Here is an 18,423-nt window from a genome sequence, read left to right on the forward strand (position 1 = left end):
AGGACAGTGATACATGGATTCTGAGGCAAGATGTGGTTGATTCTCACGGGAGAAGTATGATTTCTCTTTCTTAATGCTCAGTCTCTGTTTCTATTATTATATTCTGTGCTGTTAGTCCCCCATCCTCCCCCCAAAAAAAACTTTCCCTGTTTCTTTTTTCATGCATGTTCTTCCTTTTAGTTATGTCATTCGTAATCAGGATTTCAACTCTTATCCAGATATTGATCAGCTAAAAGGCAAACCTTCCCCCTAGCCCTTTCTCTCAAGTATCAGACTTTAAAGTCAACTGCAAACTTGACAAGATAGACACTGCTGTTTCCATACTTTATTGATCACATTGCATTCAACATAGTATGATTAAATTTATCATTTTTTTCCCTCCAGACTTGTCTTTCTCTTGATACCTTACGCAGAATTTCTTCCATTTCTTAGACTGGAAATTTAGAGTCCTCTTTTACCTCCCATATTATAAATAAAGACTCCTCAGACCGCTATCTTTCATTTCAAGAAAATAAAAGTCATATACAGCTTGATTTCACTGATTCTAGCTAATTAGCTTTACAACACTACTAGTATGTAAGCCTTATGGAATGGAATAAAGGTCCTTATTGATCATAGTTTATGTTTACTTTTTCTGGACCAATCTTTTGCCTCTTATCTGTTTATGATTGTGCTGTAGTCTCATTCAACCACTAACTTTTCCTATAAGAGGCCATCATTCTTTCCTGTCTTTGTGCTTTTTGGACAACGAACCCTTCCTTTTTTCACAATGATTAACTATTCTAATTCTTTCTTTAATTATCAACTATCTCAACTCTTCAGTGAAATGTCTTTGGAATCACGATGCCTTGTACAACATGATTTAGAGTGCCTCTAAAAGGCACTCTTCAGAATGGTCTGTGCTAACTTTTCCAGTAGCCAAAAGTGACGGAATTAAAAACACCAATGTCATATATTATGCACTGTTGCATTTCTAATATGAAACAAAAAGCTTGAACCACAAAAATATTTAACAAATTGAATATATCAATTTATGAATGTCATTTATTTCTCCATCCTCCTTGTGTTGCCAAACTAGATGAATTCAAAACAAGAGCTTTTGTGAGCTATGAACAAATTTATAAACTTGACTGTAACTAAAATAGTCATTTTAAAATTCTCAATACACTTGTAGAAAATGACAAAATACTGTCATACAAAGAATTATGTACGGACTTTACAAGAAATATAGCCTGTTTAAATATTTGTTTTAGCACAATCTGCCTGTCAATGTCACATGTTTGCTGGTCAGCAACAATTAAAATAGTGACAAACTAAGTTTTCTGTGCTTATAGAAAAAATGGGCAGTAAAGATACATGAAAAAATGAGTAAAATATTTGAAAAATATTTGAAAAATGTGTATTCAATGAATTAGTAACAAGCATGTTATTCTTGGATATTCGGAAGAATGTATTCAGCATCTATTTAACTAGATTGTTCAGTCTTGAATGACTTCATGTTTAATATGAGTTAAAAAATTTCAAAGTGGAAATACTAATGCTGTTTAAGCATATTTAAAGTCAGTGAAAAACCATACTATGGCACATCTACACAACGGAATACTACGCAGCTGTTAGGAAAAATGAAGTCACAAAACTTGCCTATAAATTGATGGACATGGAGAGTATCATGCTGAGTGAAATGAGTCAGAAGGAAAGGAACAGATATAAAAAATTGCATGTATTTGTGGCATATAAAAATTAGATAGTAGAAGACTAATATCCAAGACCAGGGAAAACAGGGGCTAGGAGGTCTGGTCAATGGTTGTAATCTACCACAAGCATGAGTGGGGTAGAGTTAAGTTAGATAGAGAAGGGACCATTATGACAATATAATAGGAAATGTTCATGCTGGACAAAAACTGAGTATTGAAAGTAGGTAAAGGGATATACATGACAACCTTTCAGTATCTGTATTGCAAACCAAAATGCACAAAAGGAGAGTGGGAGTGAGAATGAGAGAGAGAGAGACAAAAAAGAGAGAGAGAAGTGGGGAGGGATAATGGGGGTGATGGGAGAGAAAAGAGGGACATTGGTGCTGGGAAATATACACTGTTGGAAGGATGGGTGTTGGAACACTGTATGACTGAAACCAAATCATGAGTAGCTTTGTAAGGGTCTATCTCACAGTTATTCAATTACAAAAAACATCTTTTTTTATTTAAAAAAAGTAAGCACCTCAAAACTCTTTGTAAAGCAGATGCTCTACCATTTGCTGAATTTCCAATAATAAACTTCACCTTTTGAGTTGAAGGGAAAAATACTGTTTTTCTTCAAAGGTACCTTTTTGTAAATTATGCAAATGAATAAGATATTTCTAACTTTAGGGTTAGTCTGTTATTCCTAAGGAAAACTACAGAACTTCATTTAAAGATATTGGATCATTATAAAAAGTCAATGGTAAATAGGTAATTAGTGAGATAAACAATTTACTTTTTGATATTTTGTTCATTTATCAACAACAGTGGTCTTGTAGAAGGTGTGGTCTTCTTTATAGAACTTCTCCAGCTCCAGGTAGAACTTCTCAATTTCTCCTTCATCATAATTGGATGGTGGTGTGTAAACAATGAAGACAGAAACTGCCAGCAGTGAGCCACATCTATTCAAGAGTAATCATCTGATTCGGGTTGTTATGCATTCGAATGAATCAATGCTCAAGGCTAAGTTCCTGTTGACATGGACACTGACACTATTGACACCTCTACTGTTGAATGTTCCAAGGAACAGTTCTTCTCCAGTGTCGAAAATGGTGTAATGTGATGGATGCCTTTCTGTCTCGTTCTGATCAATGATGTCATACTTGATTTTAATGGCAAGACAGGACTGAGAAGATCAGCCAAAGAACTCCACATCAGGAGCCATGGCCTAGAATGGAATGAACAAGGTGAGAGACTGTCTGCATTCATCATGTTGACCAAGACCATCCATGGTAACTCCCGGTTCCGGAAAGCTGAATCTAAACGTTGAACATGAGAGTCTCCCAGTGAATGGTTGCACAACGAAACTGACCACATCATATTCAATTGACAGTTTTGCCTGACCGATGTCGCTGTTGTTCCAAAATTCCAAATGGGATTGGACCACCATCTGCTTCATGCAAAATTCTGCTTCATGGAGCAGGGAGAAAGGGCTGCAAAGTTTAAGAAGAGAACTCCCAGAATGACCACCAACTGGGAGCTCTTTGGCACTATTGTGGTAAGATGGGCAGATGTCCTTGTTGACAACATTGATGAGGAATACGATTGACTGGTTCAGCACCTCCATGATAGTGCAAAGAACGCCGAGAGTTAGCCACAAAAAAGACACCTGTCTTCAAAAATTCTTGAGCTCATTTGCCAACGTGGCTTGGTGCAAGCTTTAGGCAACCATAAGTGAATGTCCGAGCTCACAAAGCAGTGCAGAGGAGCAATAAAGGAAGACCTCAAAGAGAGAAGAGCAGCAGTGCTGGCAGATGTGTCAGAAGCCAGAAAAAGCATTCGCAACTCCCACTTGTCCTTCGCCAACTATAAGACCAAGATGACTGCCCTCCGAAGTCCTGATGAATCTATCACATCTTCCAGAAGGGCAATGGAGAAGATTATCCATGACTTCTACTCAGATCTCTTCGATAACCATGTCCACCTACCTATATACCAAGTTCCACAGGATGGATATGTCATTCCTAACGTTCTCACTTCCAAAATCCGACAAGCCATTTTCTCAGTAAAGAAGCAAATAGCACCTGGCCCAGACAAGGTCAGACCTGAACACCTGAAGAACCTGCCATCAGTTCTCATTCAATACACTGGCCCAGCTCTTCACACGCTACCTGTCTGAATGCAAGGTTCCATTCCAATGCAAAACAAGCAGGACTGTACTACAGTACAAGAAGGGAGACATTCACAACATTGGCAACTATTGCCCAATCTGCCTGTTGTCTGTCATCTACAAGCTGTTCACTTGAGTCTTCCTGAACAGGATTAGCGGAACACTAGACGAAGGACAACCATGCAAGCAAGCCGGGTTCCACAAAGGATTCAGCACCATTGACCATATCCACATGATAACTAAACTCATTGAGGTTTCTTGGGAGTTCAAGATGCTGCTCTGTCTAATGTTCATTGATTTAAAGAAGGCCTTTGATTCTGTTGAGACGGAAGTGGTCATCAAAGCCCCAGCCAAACAGGGCATTCAAACTCAGTACATCAGGATACTCTGTGAGCTGTATTACGGATTCACTACCAGTATCTCACCATTCTACAAGGAAGTGATCATCCAGGTCAAGAGAGGGGTTTGGCAGGGTGATACCATTTCACCGAAACCCTTCAGTGCCACCCTCGAGAATATCATGTGATGACTGGAATGGGAAGGAATGGGAGTGAAGATAGATGGTCGGCAACTATACCACCTCCACTTTGCTGATGACATGGTTTTAATAACACCAAACATTAGCCAAGTGGCACAAATGCTGACCGACTTTGACTGTGAGTGTGAAAAGATCGGCCTACAGCTGAATCTCCCGAAGACAATGTTTATGAGAAAAGGTCTTGTTTCTGACATTCTATTTGCTCTCAACAGAATGAACATCTCAGAATGCAAGTTATGTGTACCTAGGTGAAGAAGTCAACATGACAAATGATCTGGCAAGTGAGTTATGCAGGAGGAAGAGAGAGGCTTGGAACACCTTCAAGAACATTGAAGAAACAGCTAAGAGGACGAAGAACCTCCAGCTCCGGGCACAGCTCTTCGATTCCATTGTTCTACCTTCATTAACATTTGCCTCAGAGACCTGGGCCCTATGAAAGCAGAAAGAGAATGCTATTTGGGTCTCCCAAATAGAAATAGAAAGAGCTATGCTTGGAGTATCACGCTTCACTCAAGTGAGAGAAAGAATCTGGAGTTCCAACCTCCATCGATGATCAAGAATCAGGGATGCTGTCACATTTGCCAAGGCATCAAAAATCTGATGGGCTGGACACCTAATGCAATTTGGAGATGACTGCTGGACTAGAGCCATTATGACTGAATTCCATGGGACGTCAAAAGATCACGTGGCCGCACACCTATGAGATGGTCAGACTTCTTCGTAAAGACTGTGGAGGATTGCTTTGAGGCTGTTCCTGTTCCTAGAACGAGCATTGGGCTACACTAGCATGCCATGGGGACAAATGGTGATGTTACTGGCTCCTGCTCGAGCAAATCAGTGAGTAATGGATTGTCAAGTGATCAAGTGATCAAATTCATTTATCACTATACTATACTTTTATTTTTATTTGCCAACCCAAACAGATGGACTTTGTTTGCCATGTTGGATAATTGCATGTTTCCATTATCAGTAATTAGGAGACAAGATCATACAAGGGGAGAAATTAAATTCACATTCACGAATAGCATTGGAAAACAGGCATAGTGCAAAAAGATGAAACCATATTATCATTTACTATCACACAAACCTGCACAGTTTGGGACTGGACCTGCCAGTAACTAGACAGTTACACCCACCAACTGCCATGTAACTCCAACAATGGCCAGGATCCAGAGATTATCACACTCAGCTCCTGGGAGAGAACAAGGCAGAGTCTCCTACCCTATGCCTGACTGTCTCCACCAGGGCCCAACAGCTGAAGACCACCGGGGCCCAGCCAAGGCCATGCTGGGACCACTCTCCCTCCACACACTTAGATGAGCCTCACGCATAAAAGAACTGGCAGAGGAACCCAGGTGTGTGGGACCCGGGGCTGAGATCTCCAAGCCTGCATGGTTTGGGACTGGACCTGCCAGTAACTAGACAGTTACACCCACCAACTGCCGTGTAACTCCAACAACGGCCAGGATCCAGAGATTATCACACTCAGCTCCCGGAAGCGCGCGGCCGCATTTGCAGCCGTGCGACATCTTATCATCTCATTCCTAATTTGGTCAAACTGGCAGGCTACCAAATGTAACCTGCCCACATGGCAGAGTCTGGCAAACTCCCCGTGGTATACCCAATATGCCAAATACCAGTAACAATGATGGATCTCATTCTCCTAACCCTGAAAAAGCCTTGAATATGGCACTTTTAAAAAAAATCTCAGGGCTAGGACGAAGAAGACGTTACTGGCACCTGCTCGAGGCAATCAATACCTAAGAATTGAGATCAATACCTAAGAATAGCTGAGATCAACACCAGGAGGATTACTCCATAGCTTAGAGGCCAGCCGGGTAATCTAGGGGAAAGGGCCGTTCAGATAGAGAAGGGAGCACCAAATAAAGGGTGTTTGGAGGATCCTCCCAGGAGAGGAAATGCATGTTGAAAGTAGACTATGTACTGAACATGATTGCCACTCAATGCCTCTTTTGCAGACCACAACACCCAAAAGGAGAGAGAGAACAAAGGGGAATGCCCTGCCACAGAGGCAGGGTGGGAGGGGGGGTGGGGGGGATATTATCCATGGTGGTGGAAAATGGGCACCGGTGGAGGGATGGGTATTTGATCATTGTGTGACCGAAACCCAAGCACAAAGATTTGTAAATCTACAACTGTACCTCATGGTGCTTCACTAATAAAAAAAAATCAATGAACAACAGGGTGGTCGTGATCGTGATCGTGATCACACAAACCTAAATAAAATAACACTTGGATGTGTTACCCCAAACCATGAAAACACAAGAAAAAAAAACACAGGTAACACTCGAAGACATCAAATGCATGTATGTATTTAAGGACTCTACTTCAACTGAAATAAAAATTTTTTAAAAATCAAGTTTATCGAACTGAAATATTTTACAAATAAATATTGTGAACGAAATTACTACAAAAGAAAAATTTCAGCCAACAGAATGGATGGGGGATATTTATAAATTATGTCTGACTAGGGGTTAGTATCTAAAATAGATAAAGAACTCACAAAACTCAAGAACAAAATTCTAAACACCAAAAAAAAAAAAACCAGGAAAAAATCCTACAGAAAAGACATGTATCTAAAGATATACAGTTGATCCAGAGCACATACAAATATGTTCATCACTTATTACAGGGAAACGCGACCCCAAATCACAACAAGATATCATTTCACCCTAGCTGAATGGGCTAGAAACAAAAATCACAGCAAGGACTGCCTACATGTGAGAATGTATATGTATCTCAATGGCAAAGAAGGGTTTATTTGGAGTTTGAGCCAAATGGATATTCTACAAAAGCAAAAAAAAATATTGTGTGACAATGATTAGATTTTGGATGATTCTAAGGAACTAATCCTTTTCCAAAATGCGATAATGGTATCATGTTTGTGTGTTTCTAAAAAAAAGTCTTGTTGAAGCACACACCAAACTAGTATTCGGAGATGAAATGTGATTCAAGAAATCTGTCATAAAATATTGTGGGAATGAGAATATCTGGGGAAAAGAACAGTTAAAATAACACTGACCGTGAGGCCATTGCTCAACTATTAAAAAAGATGAGATCTTGCCTTTTACAACATAGATTGAATATGGGGTGATTGTTCTAAATGGAAAAAGTCAGAAAGTCAAAGATAATTATCAGATGGTTTTTCTCTTACATGAAGTATAAATAATCAAAGAAATAAACTTAAAATAGCAAGAATAACTTAAAGTCGTGGAAAACATAAAGGCTACTAGGGGAGAAAGAATTGTAGGAAGAAGGAGTCTAGTTGATGGTACGAGTGCATTAGAATTTTGGTGGTGCCATGAGGCTTTATACAACTTATGCATTTATATTCTATACTTTTACATAAAGATACAGAACTGTATTCCTGAAGTTTAAACAGTACTTTAAACACATGGTAAATCCACAACAAATCTTAATTTAAAGTAAAAGGAGGCTAGAATAAGATGGCTTAGGTATTTACCCAATAAATTGTAAGTCAAGTTGAAACCCTGGTGTCACCTGCACATCTGAGGTGATCATGACAACTCTTCTAGGAGGGAGCCCAGGCATGATAAGGTCCAAGGGATGGTTCAGTGGTTTAAGAAGCTCCATGGCAATTGCGAGGTCATGAGCTCAGTGGCAGGTACTGCTGCATATATGGGGTGGATACTGACAGACCTACAGTCTGAGAAACCCCACTGTAGCACTGTCCTCCCACTGTTCAACAATTTGCTCTAGCAGCCTTCAGTAACGCCTCCATTGTGAGACTTGTTGTTACTGTTTTTTGCATATCAAATATGCCACAGGGAACTTACCAAGCTCTGCCTTGTGGACTGGATACTCTCAGTAGCTTGTTGGGCTCTCTGAGAGGGACAGAGAAATCAAACCTGGGTTGGCCGTGTGCAAGGCAAATGCACTACCCACTGTAATATCGCTCCAGCTCCACTGAGAATCCCCAGTGAAGAAAAATAGAATAAAATATCGAATATCTCCCAATAATAGAAAAATATTTTACCAAGAAAGACATTAATAGAATATCAAGGTGAGTAGCATTTTGTCTTGAAATAATGGGTTAGAGGGGCAGAACACAGGAAAAAATCAGGAGTGAAGAAATCTAAGTTCTTGTCTCAGTATCTGACTCTTCGGGTCACTTTGATGACCTAAGACAAAAGAATCCACGAGATAGACAGAACTTACGGTCAAGTTTGGTTTAACAATTTGGATGACTTAGCCTTCTTTAGAGCTTTGAGGTTTCTTTATAAAGAAATGATTACTTGCAGGATCAGAGCAGTAACGTTTCAGAAACATACCAATTCCCCCACACACCACAGAACAATAATGAAGTAATCGCATAAGAGGAAACCAGAGATTTTCTTACTTTAACATTTTCATTGTTACTTATGTTATAACTTAAAAAGATCCACCAAGAGAGTGAAAACATATCATTTAAGAGAGAAAGTTTTCAAAGAGTAAGTTCCCAGCTGTCTTGAGATGAATGCTTAGGTTGAGAAGGAGAAAAGACAGGGTTGATGTTATTGATTTGCTTGGAGCGATAGCACAGCGGGTAGGGCGTTCGCCTTACAAGTGGCCAACATGGCCGACCCGAGTTCGATTCCTCCGCCCCGCTCGGAGAGCCCGGCAAGCTACCGAGAGTATTCGATATGCCAAACACAGTAACAATAAAGTCTCCAACGGAGACGTTACTGGGCCCGCTCGAGCAAATCGACGATCAACGGGAGGGCTTTTACCTTTACCTTTATATTAATACCGGTATTTATATCCCATCATGCTGGAAACATAAAATACCTTGTTACTAAATTAAAATAAAGTTGAAAAAATATAATGGCTGGGAGCAATGTGTTTATACGCTGTCAGTTGTCACAGATCATAAGACTAATGGTTGGTGGAGGTGTGGGAAGGGTGACACACAAAGGTATATATGTCAAGTGAGAATTCTCTATGATTACTGGCAACTTCTGGGGACTGGGATCTGGAAAACTGGCCTTATGAATAGATTTATTTGATAATTAAAATTTATCTTACATTATTACCTTAAATTGAAAGCAAGATTATGAAAAGCTAGAAACTATTTTTTATACTACTGAGGGCTGGAGTGATAGCACAGCGGGTAGGGTGTTTGCCTTGCATGCAGCCAACATGGCCGACCCGAGTTCGATTCCTCTGCCCCTCTCGGAGAGCCCGGCACGCTACCGAGAGTATCTTGCCCGCACGGCAAAGCCTGGCAAGCTACCCGTGACATATTTGATATGCAAACACAGTAACAACAAAGTCTCACAATGGAGATGTTACTGCACCCACTCGAGAAAATCAATGAACAATGGGAGAACAGTGACAGTGACATACTTCTGAGCAAATAAAGACCCTTAGCATGCTCAATGGCATTATGAACCAGCATCACACATTGTTATATGTAAATTAAAACTTAGAAGTGTAATAATCACTTACATTGTTCCTCAAATATCCATTTTGAATTTGTTTTTTTGGGGACCCACTCCTGGTGATATTGAGGTCTTACTCTTGAAATCTGTGCTTTGGGATCACTCCTGGCCTTACATGGAGGACACCATAAGGTACCTAGGATTAAACCTGGGTTGGCTGTGTGCAAAGCAAATGTGTTACCTGCTGTACTGTCTCTCAAGCCCTCAAATAAATTATGAACACTGTCCTGAAAACATATTAACTATATGAATGATTTTTAAAAAATAAAAGAGATTCAAAGATATTTGGGGAAAATAAATGACTATAAAGTATCCCAACCTCCATATTTTAAAATTGGTGATTGTAAATTTACCTTTAAATAGGTAATCATGAAGAAACCAACATTTCATTCTACTTATTTTCAGTAAAATAAAAAATATATTATGACTAATGAGGTAATAATAAATTAATTTTAATGTATATAATATTCAATAGCACGGTCCTCCCATTGTTCATGGATTTTTGCTTGAGTGGATACTGACAGTGTCTCCATTGTGAGATTTGTTACTGTTTTTGGCATATTGAATACGTCATGGTTAGCTTGCCAGGCTTTGCCGTGCGGGTGTGATATGCTCGGTAGCTTGCTGGGCTCTCTTGGAGAGGGGTGGAGGAATCAAACCGGGTCGGCCCAGGTCGGCTATGTGCAAGGCAAACGCCTTACCACTGTGCTATCGCTCCAGCTCATATTCTATCACTGTATCACTCTCATCCTGTTGTTCATCAAATTTCCTTGAACAGGCACCGGTAACATCTCCTTCATCCTAGCCCTGAGATTTTAGAAAGTGCCACATTCGAGGTTCTTTCAGGGTCAGGAGAATGAGACCCATCATTGTTACTGGTTTTTGGCATATTGAATAGCTCACATGGAGTTTGCCAGACTCTGCCTTGTAGGTAGGATACATTTGGTAGCCTGCCAGATTCTCCAGAGTAAGAACTAGATAAGATGTCGCATGGCCACTAATGCAGCTGTGTGCTTCCAGAAGCTGGGTTTTATAGTGTCTGGGTCTTGGCCGTTGATGAGATTACACGGCGCCAGGGGCAGTTGGTGGGTGTAATGCCTACATACTGGAAGATGGGGTATCTGGGTGGAGGAGGCCCAGTCCCAATCTGAGCAGGCTTGGAGATTTACATCCCAGTTCCCGCACACCTGGGTTCCTCTGCCAGTTCCTTCACGTGTGAAGCTCGTCAGAACATGTGGAGAATGGTCTTAAGCATGCCTGTGGCTGGAACCGGAAGTCTTCGGGGTGGGGAGGGAAACTCAACCCACCCTCCTCCAAGGGGCCCAGGTGAAGACAGCCAGGCATAGAGGCAGGAGACTGTGTAATATTCTATATCAATAATAATCTAATGTCATTAATTCTAGGACAATAAACCATTACTATTTTTTCCTGAAATTTTGAATACTAAATTGCAAATGGATTTAAAAAGATTTTTATTAAAGAACCATTATTTACAAAATTATTCATAGCAGAGTTTCAGGCATAAAACATTTCAGTAACAATTCCATTAGCAGTGTAGTGTCAACTTCCATCCATCAGTGTCCCCAGCTTCCCTCTCATTCACAGCCTGCCTCCTTGACAGGCACATTTTAAATTTTGGTTGTTGTAGCTTGGATTTCCTGTTTTTGGTGTTTGTTCCATTGTATGGATGTATAGATAGACCATACCTCTACACCATGATATATCAGACACTCCTTCCTCTGTCCCTGTCACCTCTTGTTTGTTTCCTTTTAATTCCCCCTTATATTTCTTTCCTTCACATTATTATTATTTCTATAATATAGGATCAGATATAATCTATGTATCCCCCTTTGATATCATGCATTCCTTCATCTGTTATCGCAGAGATAAGTGGGATCATTCAGTAGCAAATGGTGCTTTTTAAGATAACAATGAAAACAAGAAATATTGGAACCAATTAGTCAAAATCTTACCTGAAGTTGCCTTTTGTTCTCTTTTCTTCTCCACTCTCTCTGAAATAAAAAATGTCTGATCAGTTGCAGTATGGGATCATGAAAATATTCCATAATTTATATTAAAGACCAGTTTATGGCAGTTTTAAACACAGTTGCTACCTCAATAACTAGAAGCATATATAGCATTCTTAATGAGATGATTTGGCAATCATTTTGTGAAAGTCAAAAGTAAATGAATATTCATTAAATATTATGAAATTTTGAAATATTATTTGCAATCATAAATCCATATGGCAAAAATTCCCATAGGACAAATTATGGGACAAAAATATAAATAAAACAAGATAATCACCTCTTACTACTTTCAGAGATAAAGGAGAATAAAGAAGATAAAATGAAAGTACAGAATTTATTTTTTTATAGCATTAGGGCTCAAACACAGGGCCTTAGGCTTGTAAAGATTACACTCTACCCATAGGGTAGACCCTGAGAATGTTTAAAGATATAAAAGAATATGGGCTATAACAATAGTACAGCACATAGGATACTTATCTTGCACATGGCTGACTCAGGTTCAATTCCCAGCAACACATATGGCCCCCTGAGCCCTGCCAGGAGTAAACCCTGAGCACAGAGCCAAAGCCCTGAGAACCATGAGGTGTGGCACCCCCCAAAACAGAAACAAAACTGATTTCTATAAAAAAAAATCTCAGAGGAGGCCTCAATATAGAGGCAGGTGAGAAGTAATGGACTAGATAATGGCTATGGGAGTGGAGAAAAGAGGAAAGATGGATATACAACACTGTGGAAATGATAGTGCCATTGCATGAAGTGCCAGAGAGAAGGGAAGATCCAGATAAACAGTTCTGCAGGTGACTTTGGATACAAGGTGGCAATTTTAAGGAGATGGAAATGGCAAGCTCAGTATTGAGATTTATGGACCTCCTAGTGCTAAGCAGGCAAGGAACTTGGGAGAGAGGAGAGAAAATTCAGACACTGAAACTGTCCATCTAAAGAAGACAGCTGTAGCTGAGGGCTTGAATGGGAGTTGTAAAGGCAGCAATGCTGATGGGGAAACGCGGATAATGAAAAGGAATGGAAATGTGATGTAGGACTAAGAGAAGTCATAAAAATAAGAGAAATCCATGGAGCTCAATAAAATGTAGATTCATGAACAAACAAAGTTTTAGGGAGTATGGGGGTTTCAACAGCACCCAAATGTGTTCTAGTTTCAATGACTGTTGGTAAATTGTGAGAGAGTAATTGTAGCAGAGAGGGAGCAAAGGATTCTAAAGACACAGAGGGCATGGGGAGTAAGTAGGTGATGAGAAAGATGAGGCTGAGGAAATGGCTTCACTTTCATGGAATTTGGCCACATTAAAATAACAAGATGGGGCTACAGCCTGAGCAGGTTCATAGTCAAGGTCCTACCTGACTGGGGGACATTTAAGCATGTTTAAAGTACAGATAAGAAATTGTACCAGAACAATGGAGTGTGGAAGCTCCACTTGTTGAGATAAGAGCCTTGATTTTATCCCACTGTAAGCAAGGCCTAGCTCCTATCCATAATTTTCTTGCCAGCTATCAATATTTCCTGATGGAACTCAGTCGATCAACTCATGGAAGTCCAACTCATGGTAGCCACAGTAAATTTTGTCTGTTTCTCTTGATGTCCCTGATGTCTTTTAAAATCCTCGAATGTAGGTGAAAGATGTCTACTCTTAGTCTCATGAAATATATAATTTTTTAAACTGGAATCATGATAAATAAGACATTTTGCTTATTTGGGTGATTTTCCAGAAGACTTGTTTGATGCAATTAAGTTCAGTGGTTAAAACAATTAAATGGAATAAATAGCTCTTTTAAAGTTTTTATTCAGGGGCTGGAGCAATAGCACAGCAGGTAGGGTGTTTGCCTTGCGTGTGGCCAACCTGGGTTCAATTGCCAGCATCCCATATGTTCCCTCAGCACCACAGGAATAATTCCTGAGTACAGAGTCAGGAGTGACCCCTGTACATCTCTGAGTGTGACCAAAAAAGTAAAAAAGGAAAAATAAATAAAAAGTAAAGGTTTCATTCATTAGCAAAGATGACAGGTAGTTTCTGTTTAATTTTTTTAATTAGGCAAGATACTCTTTACTACTTAATTATATTTTATATAATATACATCAAATAATTTTCACTGTATCACTGTCATCCTGTTGTTCATCGATTTCCTTGAGCAGGCACCAGTAACATCTCCATTCATTCTAGCCTGAGATTTTAGCAAGTGCCACATTGGAGGTTCTTTCAGGGTCAGGGGAATGAGACCCATCATTGTTACTGGGTTTTGGCATATCGAATATGCCACAAGAAGCTTGCCAGACTCTGCTGTGTGGGCAGGATACTCTCTGTAGTCTGCCGGGTTCTCCAATAGGGAGAACTAGACAATAAGAGGTCATGCAGCCTCGAATTCAGGAGCTTGGTTTTATAGTCCTTGGATCGGATTTTGGCTGTTAATGGGATTAGACAGCACTGGGGCAGCTGGTGGGCGTAACTGTCTAGCTACTGGAAGATGATAATCCGAGCAGACTTGGAGATCTCAGCCCTGGGTCCTGCACACCTGGATTTCCCTGCCGGTACCTTCACGCGTGAGGCTCGTCTGAGCATGTGGAGAGTGGTCTTAGCATGGCTGTGGCTGGTTCCAGAGGTTTTCAGTTCTGCTCGGGGCGGGACTGGAAACTCAACCTTCCCTCTCCAAGGGACCCCAGTGTGGACAGCCAGGCACGAGAGTAGAAGACTTTACACTGTTCTCTTCCGGGAACTTGGTTTTTATAGTCTCTGGATCTTGGCCATTGATGGGATTACATGGTGGGGGCAGTTGGTGGGGACATAGCTGTCCTTCGCCAACTACAAGACCAAGATGACTGCCCTCCAATGTCCTGATGGATCTATCACATCTTTCAGAAGGGCAATGGAGAAGATTATCCATGACTTCTACTCAGATCTCTTCAATAGCCATGTCTACCTGCCCACATACCAAATTCCACAGGATGGATATATCGTTCCCAATGTTCTCCCTTCCAAAATCCAACACACCATTTCGTCAGTAAAGAAACGATCAGCACCCGGCCCAGACAAGGTCAAACCTGAACACCTGAAGAACCTGCCATCAGTACTCATCAATACACTGGCTCGGCTCTTCACACGCTACCTCTCTGAATGCAAGGTTCCATCCCAATGAAAAACCACCAGGACTGTACTACTGTATAAGAAGGGAGACATCCACGTCATTGGCAACTATCGCCCAATCTTCCTATTGTCTGTCATCTACAAGCTGTTCACTCGAGTCATCCTGAATAGGATTGCAGAACACTAGATGAAGGACAACCATGTGAGCAAGCCGGGTTCCACAAAAGATTCAGCACAGTTGACCATATCCACATGATAACCAAGCTCATTGAGGTTTCTTGGGAGTTCAATATGTCACTCTGTCTAACATTCATTGATTTAAAGAAGGCCTTTGATCTGTTGAGACTGAAGCAGTCATCGAAGCCCTAGCCAAACAGGGTGTTCAAGCTCAATACATCAGGATCCTCCATGAGCTGTATTACAGATTCACTACCAGGATCTCACCATTCTACAAGGAAGTGATCATCCATGTCAAAAGAGGGCTTTGGCAGTGTGATACCATTTCACTGAAACTCTTCAGTGCCATCCTTGAGAACATCATGTGATGACTGGAATGGGAAGGAATGGGAGCAAATATAGATGGCTGGCAACTACACCACCTCCGTTTCACTGATGACATAGTTCTAATAACACCAAACATTAACCAAGTGGCACCAATGGTGGCCGACTTTGACCGTGAGTGTGGAAAGGTCGGATTACAGCTGAATCTCACGAACACAATGTTTATGAGAAATGGTCCCGTTCCTGATGTTCCATTCACTCTCAACAGAATGAACATCTCAGAATGCAACAGTTATGTGTACCTAGGTCAAGAAGTCAACATGATTACTGACTTGGCACCTGAGTTGCTCAGGAGGTAGAGAGCAGCTTGGAGAGCCTTCAAGAGCATCAAAGAAATAGCTAAGAGGATGAAGAACCTCAACTTTCGGCATGTCTCTTCAATTCCATTGTTCTACCTGCATTAACATATACCTCAGAGACCTGGGCCCAATGAAAACAGAATTAGAACACTGTTTGTGTCTCCCAAAGAGAAATCAAAAGAGCTATGCTTGAAGTATCATGCTTCACTCAAGTGAGAGAAAGAATCCAGAGTTCTGACCTCTGTCGATGATCAAGAATCAGGGACGTTGTCTCATTTACCGAGGCAATGAAAATCAGATGGGCTGGACACGTAATACGATTTGGAGACGATTGCTGGACTAGAGCCATTACCAACTGGATTCCACAGTATGTAAAATGATTGTGTGGCTGCCCACCTATGAGATGGTCAGACCTCTTTGTCAAGACACTGAATGAATGGTTTGAGGCTCTTTGTGTTCCTGGAGCAAGCAGATGCCATTGCGCTACATTAGCACATGATAGGGATGAATGGAGATGTTACTGGAGCCCCCTTGAGCAAATCAATGAGTAATGGGATGTCAAGTGATCAAGTGATTTATTAAGTATTAAAACCCATTTCATTATTATAAAAATTAACCGCCCCAGAAGATCTGACCATGACCTACTTTCTGCTGAAATTGCTCAAGCACCATATGGAACATCAGTTACAACAGGAATTATACCTCTGGCTCCAATTCCCTGTCAACGCTGTTTCTGCTTCCCAAATCTCCTGCATATCATCCATGCCAACAAAATGCCCCTTTCTTTTATAGAGTTGAGTTTGGTTGAGCTCAGAAGATGAGGTCAACACTTCTACGAAGACTTCTGCTTTTGTGCTACTCCCCAACTCCTACTTTTGTGCTACCACCCCAACTCCCCTTTCCATACGTGATAAGTCATCTTTCCTTCATGCTGTTGTGCTTTTTATTTATACTTTGGTGATAGCAGTAACTCACTGTTTGGTAATGGTTAGTTGTGTATTTGTCCCTCCAATTAGGCTTTAGCTTCCTTTAGGACAAAGGATGTACCCTACATTTCCCTTTCTATGGATACTTCAGAGTGTCTTGAACACAAATGTTTTGGGTGGATTTGACAAAATGTGATGCCTCAGAACTCTTTAAAATGCTAGAAAACATGGAATAGATTTTAGTCTGGCTAACATTAAGTGCCAGTACAACCAAGAACAGAGCTTTTACCAGGTATTTACATTACAATTGACAACCTAGGAAACTATTATATTAGGAAAGTGGGTGATAAAATAACAGAGAGGCTTTCAGAATAATGAACATGCATTTTACTCTTGGTGTGCCTTATTTGATCAGATTCTAGTTTAAAAACAAAACGTAAAAATACCTTACTTCTATATAAACTTAGTTTGCAGCTTTCCACCTGTGAAGAATAAAAATGAACCATAATCTCATAAAAATTGAATTTTCACTGTAAAACTTTTCTCTGAAAAAATGGATCTAATTGAACACTGAAATTCCACATCTTGAGATTATGTATATAAACGTAGTCTAGCTGTTTTAAGAGCCCTTTAGACAAGACTGTTGATATTGTTTCATGGATAAGTGTTAAATATACATCAATTTATAGCACATTTTAGCACTTCACTACCGAAATAGCTCCTTTATCACAGTCCCTTATTATCCATTAAAGCCACAGGCACATAAATGGCAATCTAATGATGGATAACCAATAATGAGTAGGGTCACTGTAAAGCAACTCAGAGGTTTACACTACTTCTCATGAAAAGAAAAATTTATATGCAGACATGTGTTCATATGTATACATGTAGCATATGAACATACATGTACATATGCATATATACACAGACACAGTCACTCATATACACTCTACCTATATTTGTAGGTGGTAACATGTAGGGAGACAAAACTGTATAAGCTGTATTCTTACACTAAGATGCAGGCATGTCTTTAAAATGTACTCTTTCTTCTACCTGCTTCCATCTTTATATAATAAAGGCTGTCATGGAATCTTATCAGGCTTTCCTCACTGCACTACCAATTTCTCAGTAGCCAATTTTGAGTTTACGTTCACTTGCAGGCATTTTATCTGCCCTGCTCTGAGAGGTATTATTAATCACATCCTGTTGCTAGGATACCTGAAAATGTTCATTTATGTCCGATGTTTCTTTGGCAAAATGCACTGTGAAGAAGGCATAGAATCATGACAACGAAAATTACTGTGCACGTGCTACTTTTTTTTTTGAACGGTGATGAGTGGTGAGGGAGTAATGTAACTAGTAAATATTTCAATAATGCTATCTCTTAAGATTTTTTTTATACGTGGCTTTGTTTCACCTAGATTTTAATGGGAAAATGTTGGCAGTGTTTTTTGATAATGAGAATCCATAGTACTTTTACACTTCTGGTTCAAAAAGGAAAAGTGGAAGGAAGGTAGGGTTTTAATTCTGTTTACTTTCTGTGACTTAGAGATGAAGAGGCTTTAAGATGTTCTCACTTTAAACGCTTCAATTACAGACAGGGCAGTGAGGTTATAGTGATGGCTGATTTGTAGAGCCATCCTGATACACAGGTCAGCACTACTGC

At 40.2% G+C, this 18,423-nt stretch overlaps 1 protein-coding gene across 3 annotated transcripts in view; it reads right to left on the bottom strand.

The window, feature by feature from the left end:
• The window catches only part of CHST9 (carbohydrate sulfotransferase 9), a 313,123-nt gene that overhangs the window by 172,468 nt on the left and 122,232 nt on the right, over positions 1-18,423 (bottom strand). For all 3 annotated transcript variants that reach the window (XM_056138165.1, XM_056138168.1, XM_056138166.1), the window contains exon 3: positions 11,820-11,858. In XM_056138165.1, the coding sequence (XP_055994140.1) occupies positions 11,820-11,858 (39 nt within the window). The remainder of the gene's footprint in view (positions 1-11,819; positions 11,859-18,423) is intronic.

This window comes from Sorex fumeus, unplaced genomic scaffold (genome assembly GCF_029834395.1).
Source record: "Sorex fumeus unplaced genomic scaffold, SorFum_2.1 ptg000128l, whole genome shotgun sequence".
In the NCBI taxonomy this organism is placed as follows: domain Eukaryota; kingdom Metazoa; phylum Chordata; class Mammalia; order Eulipotyphla; family Soricidae; genus Sorex; species Sorex fumeus.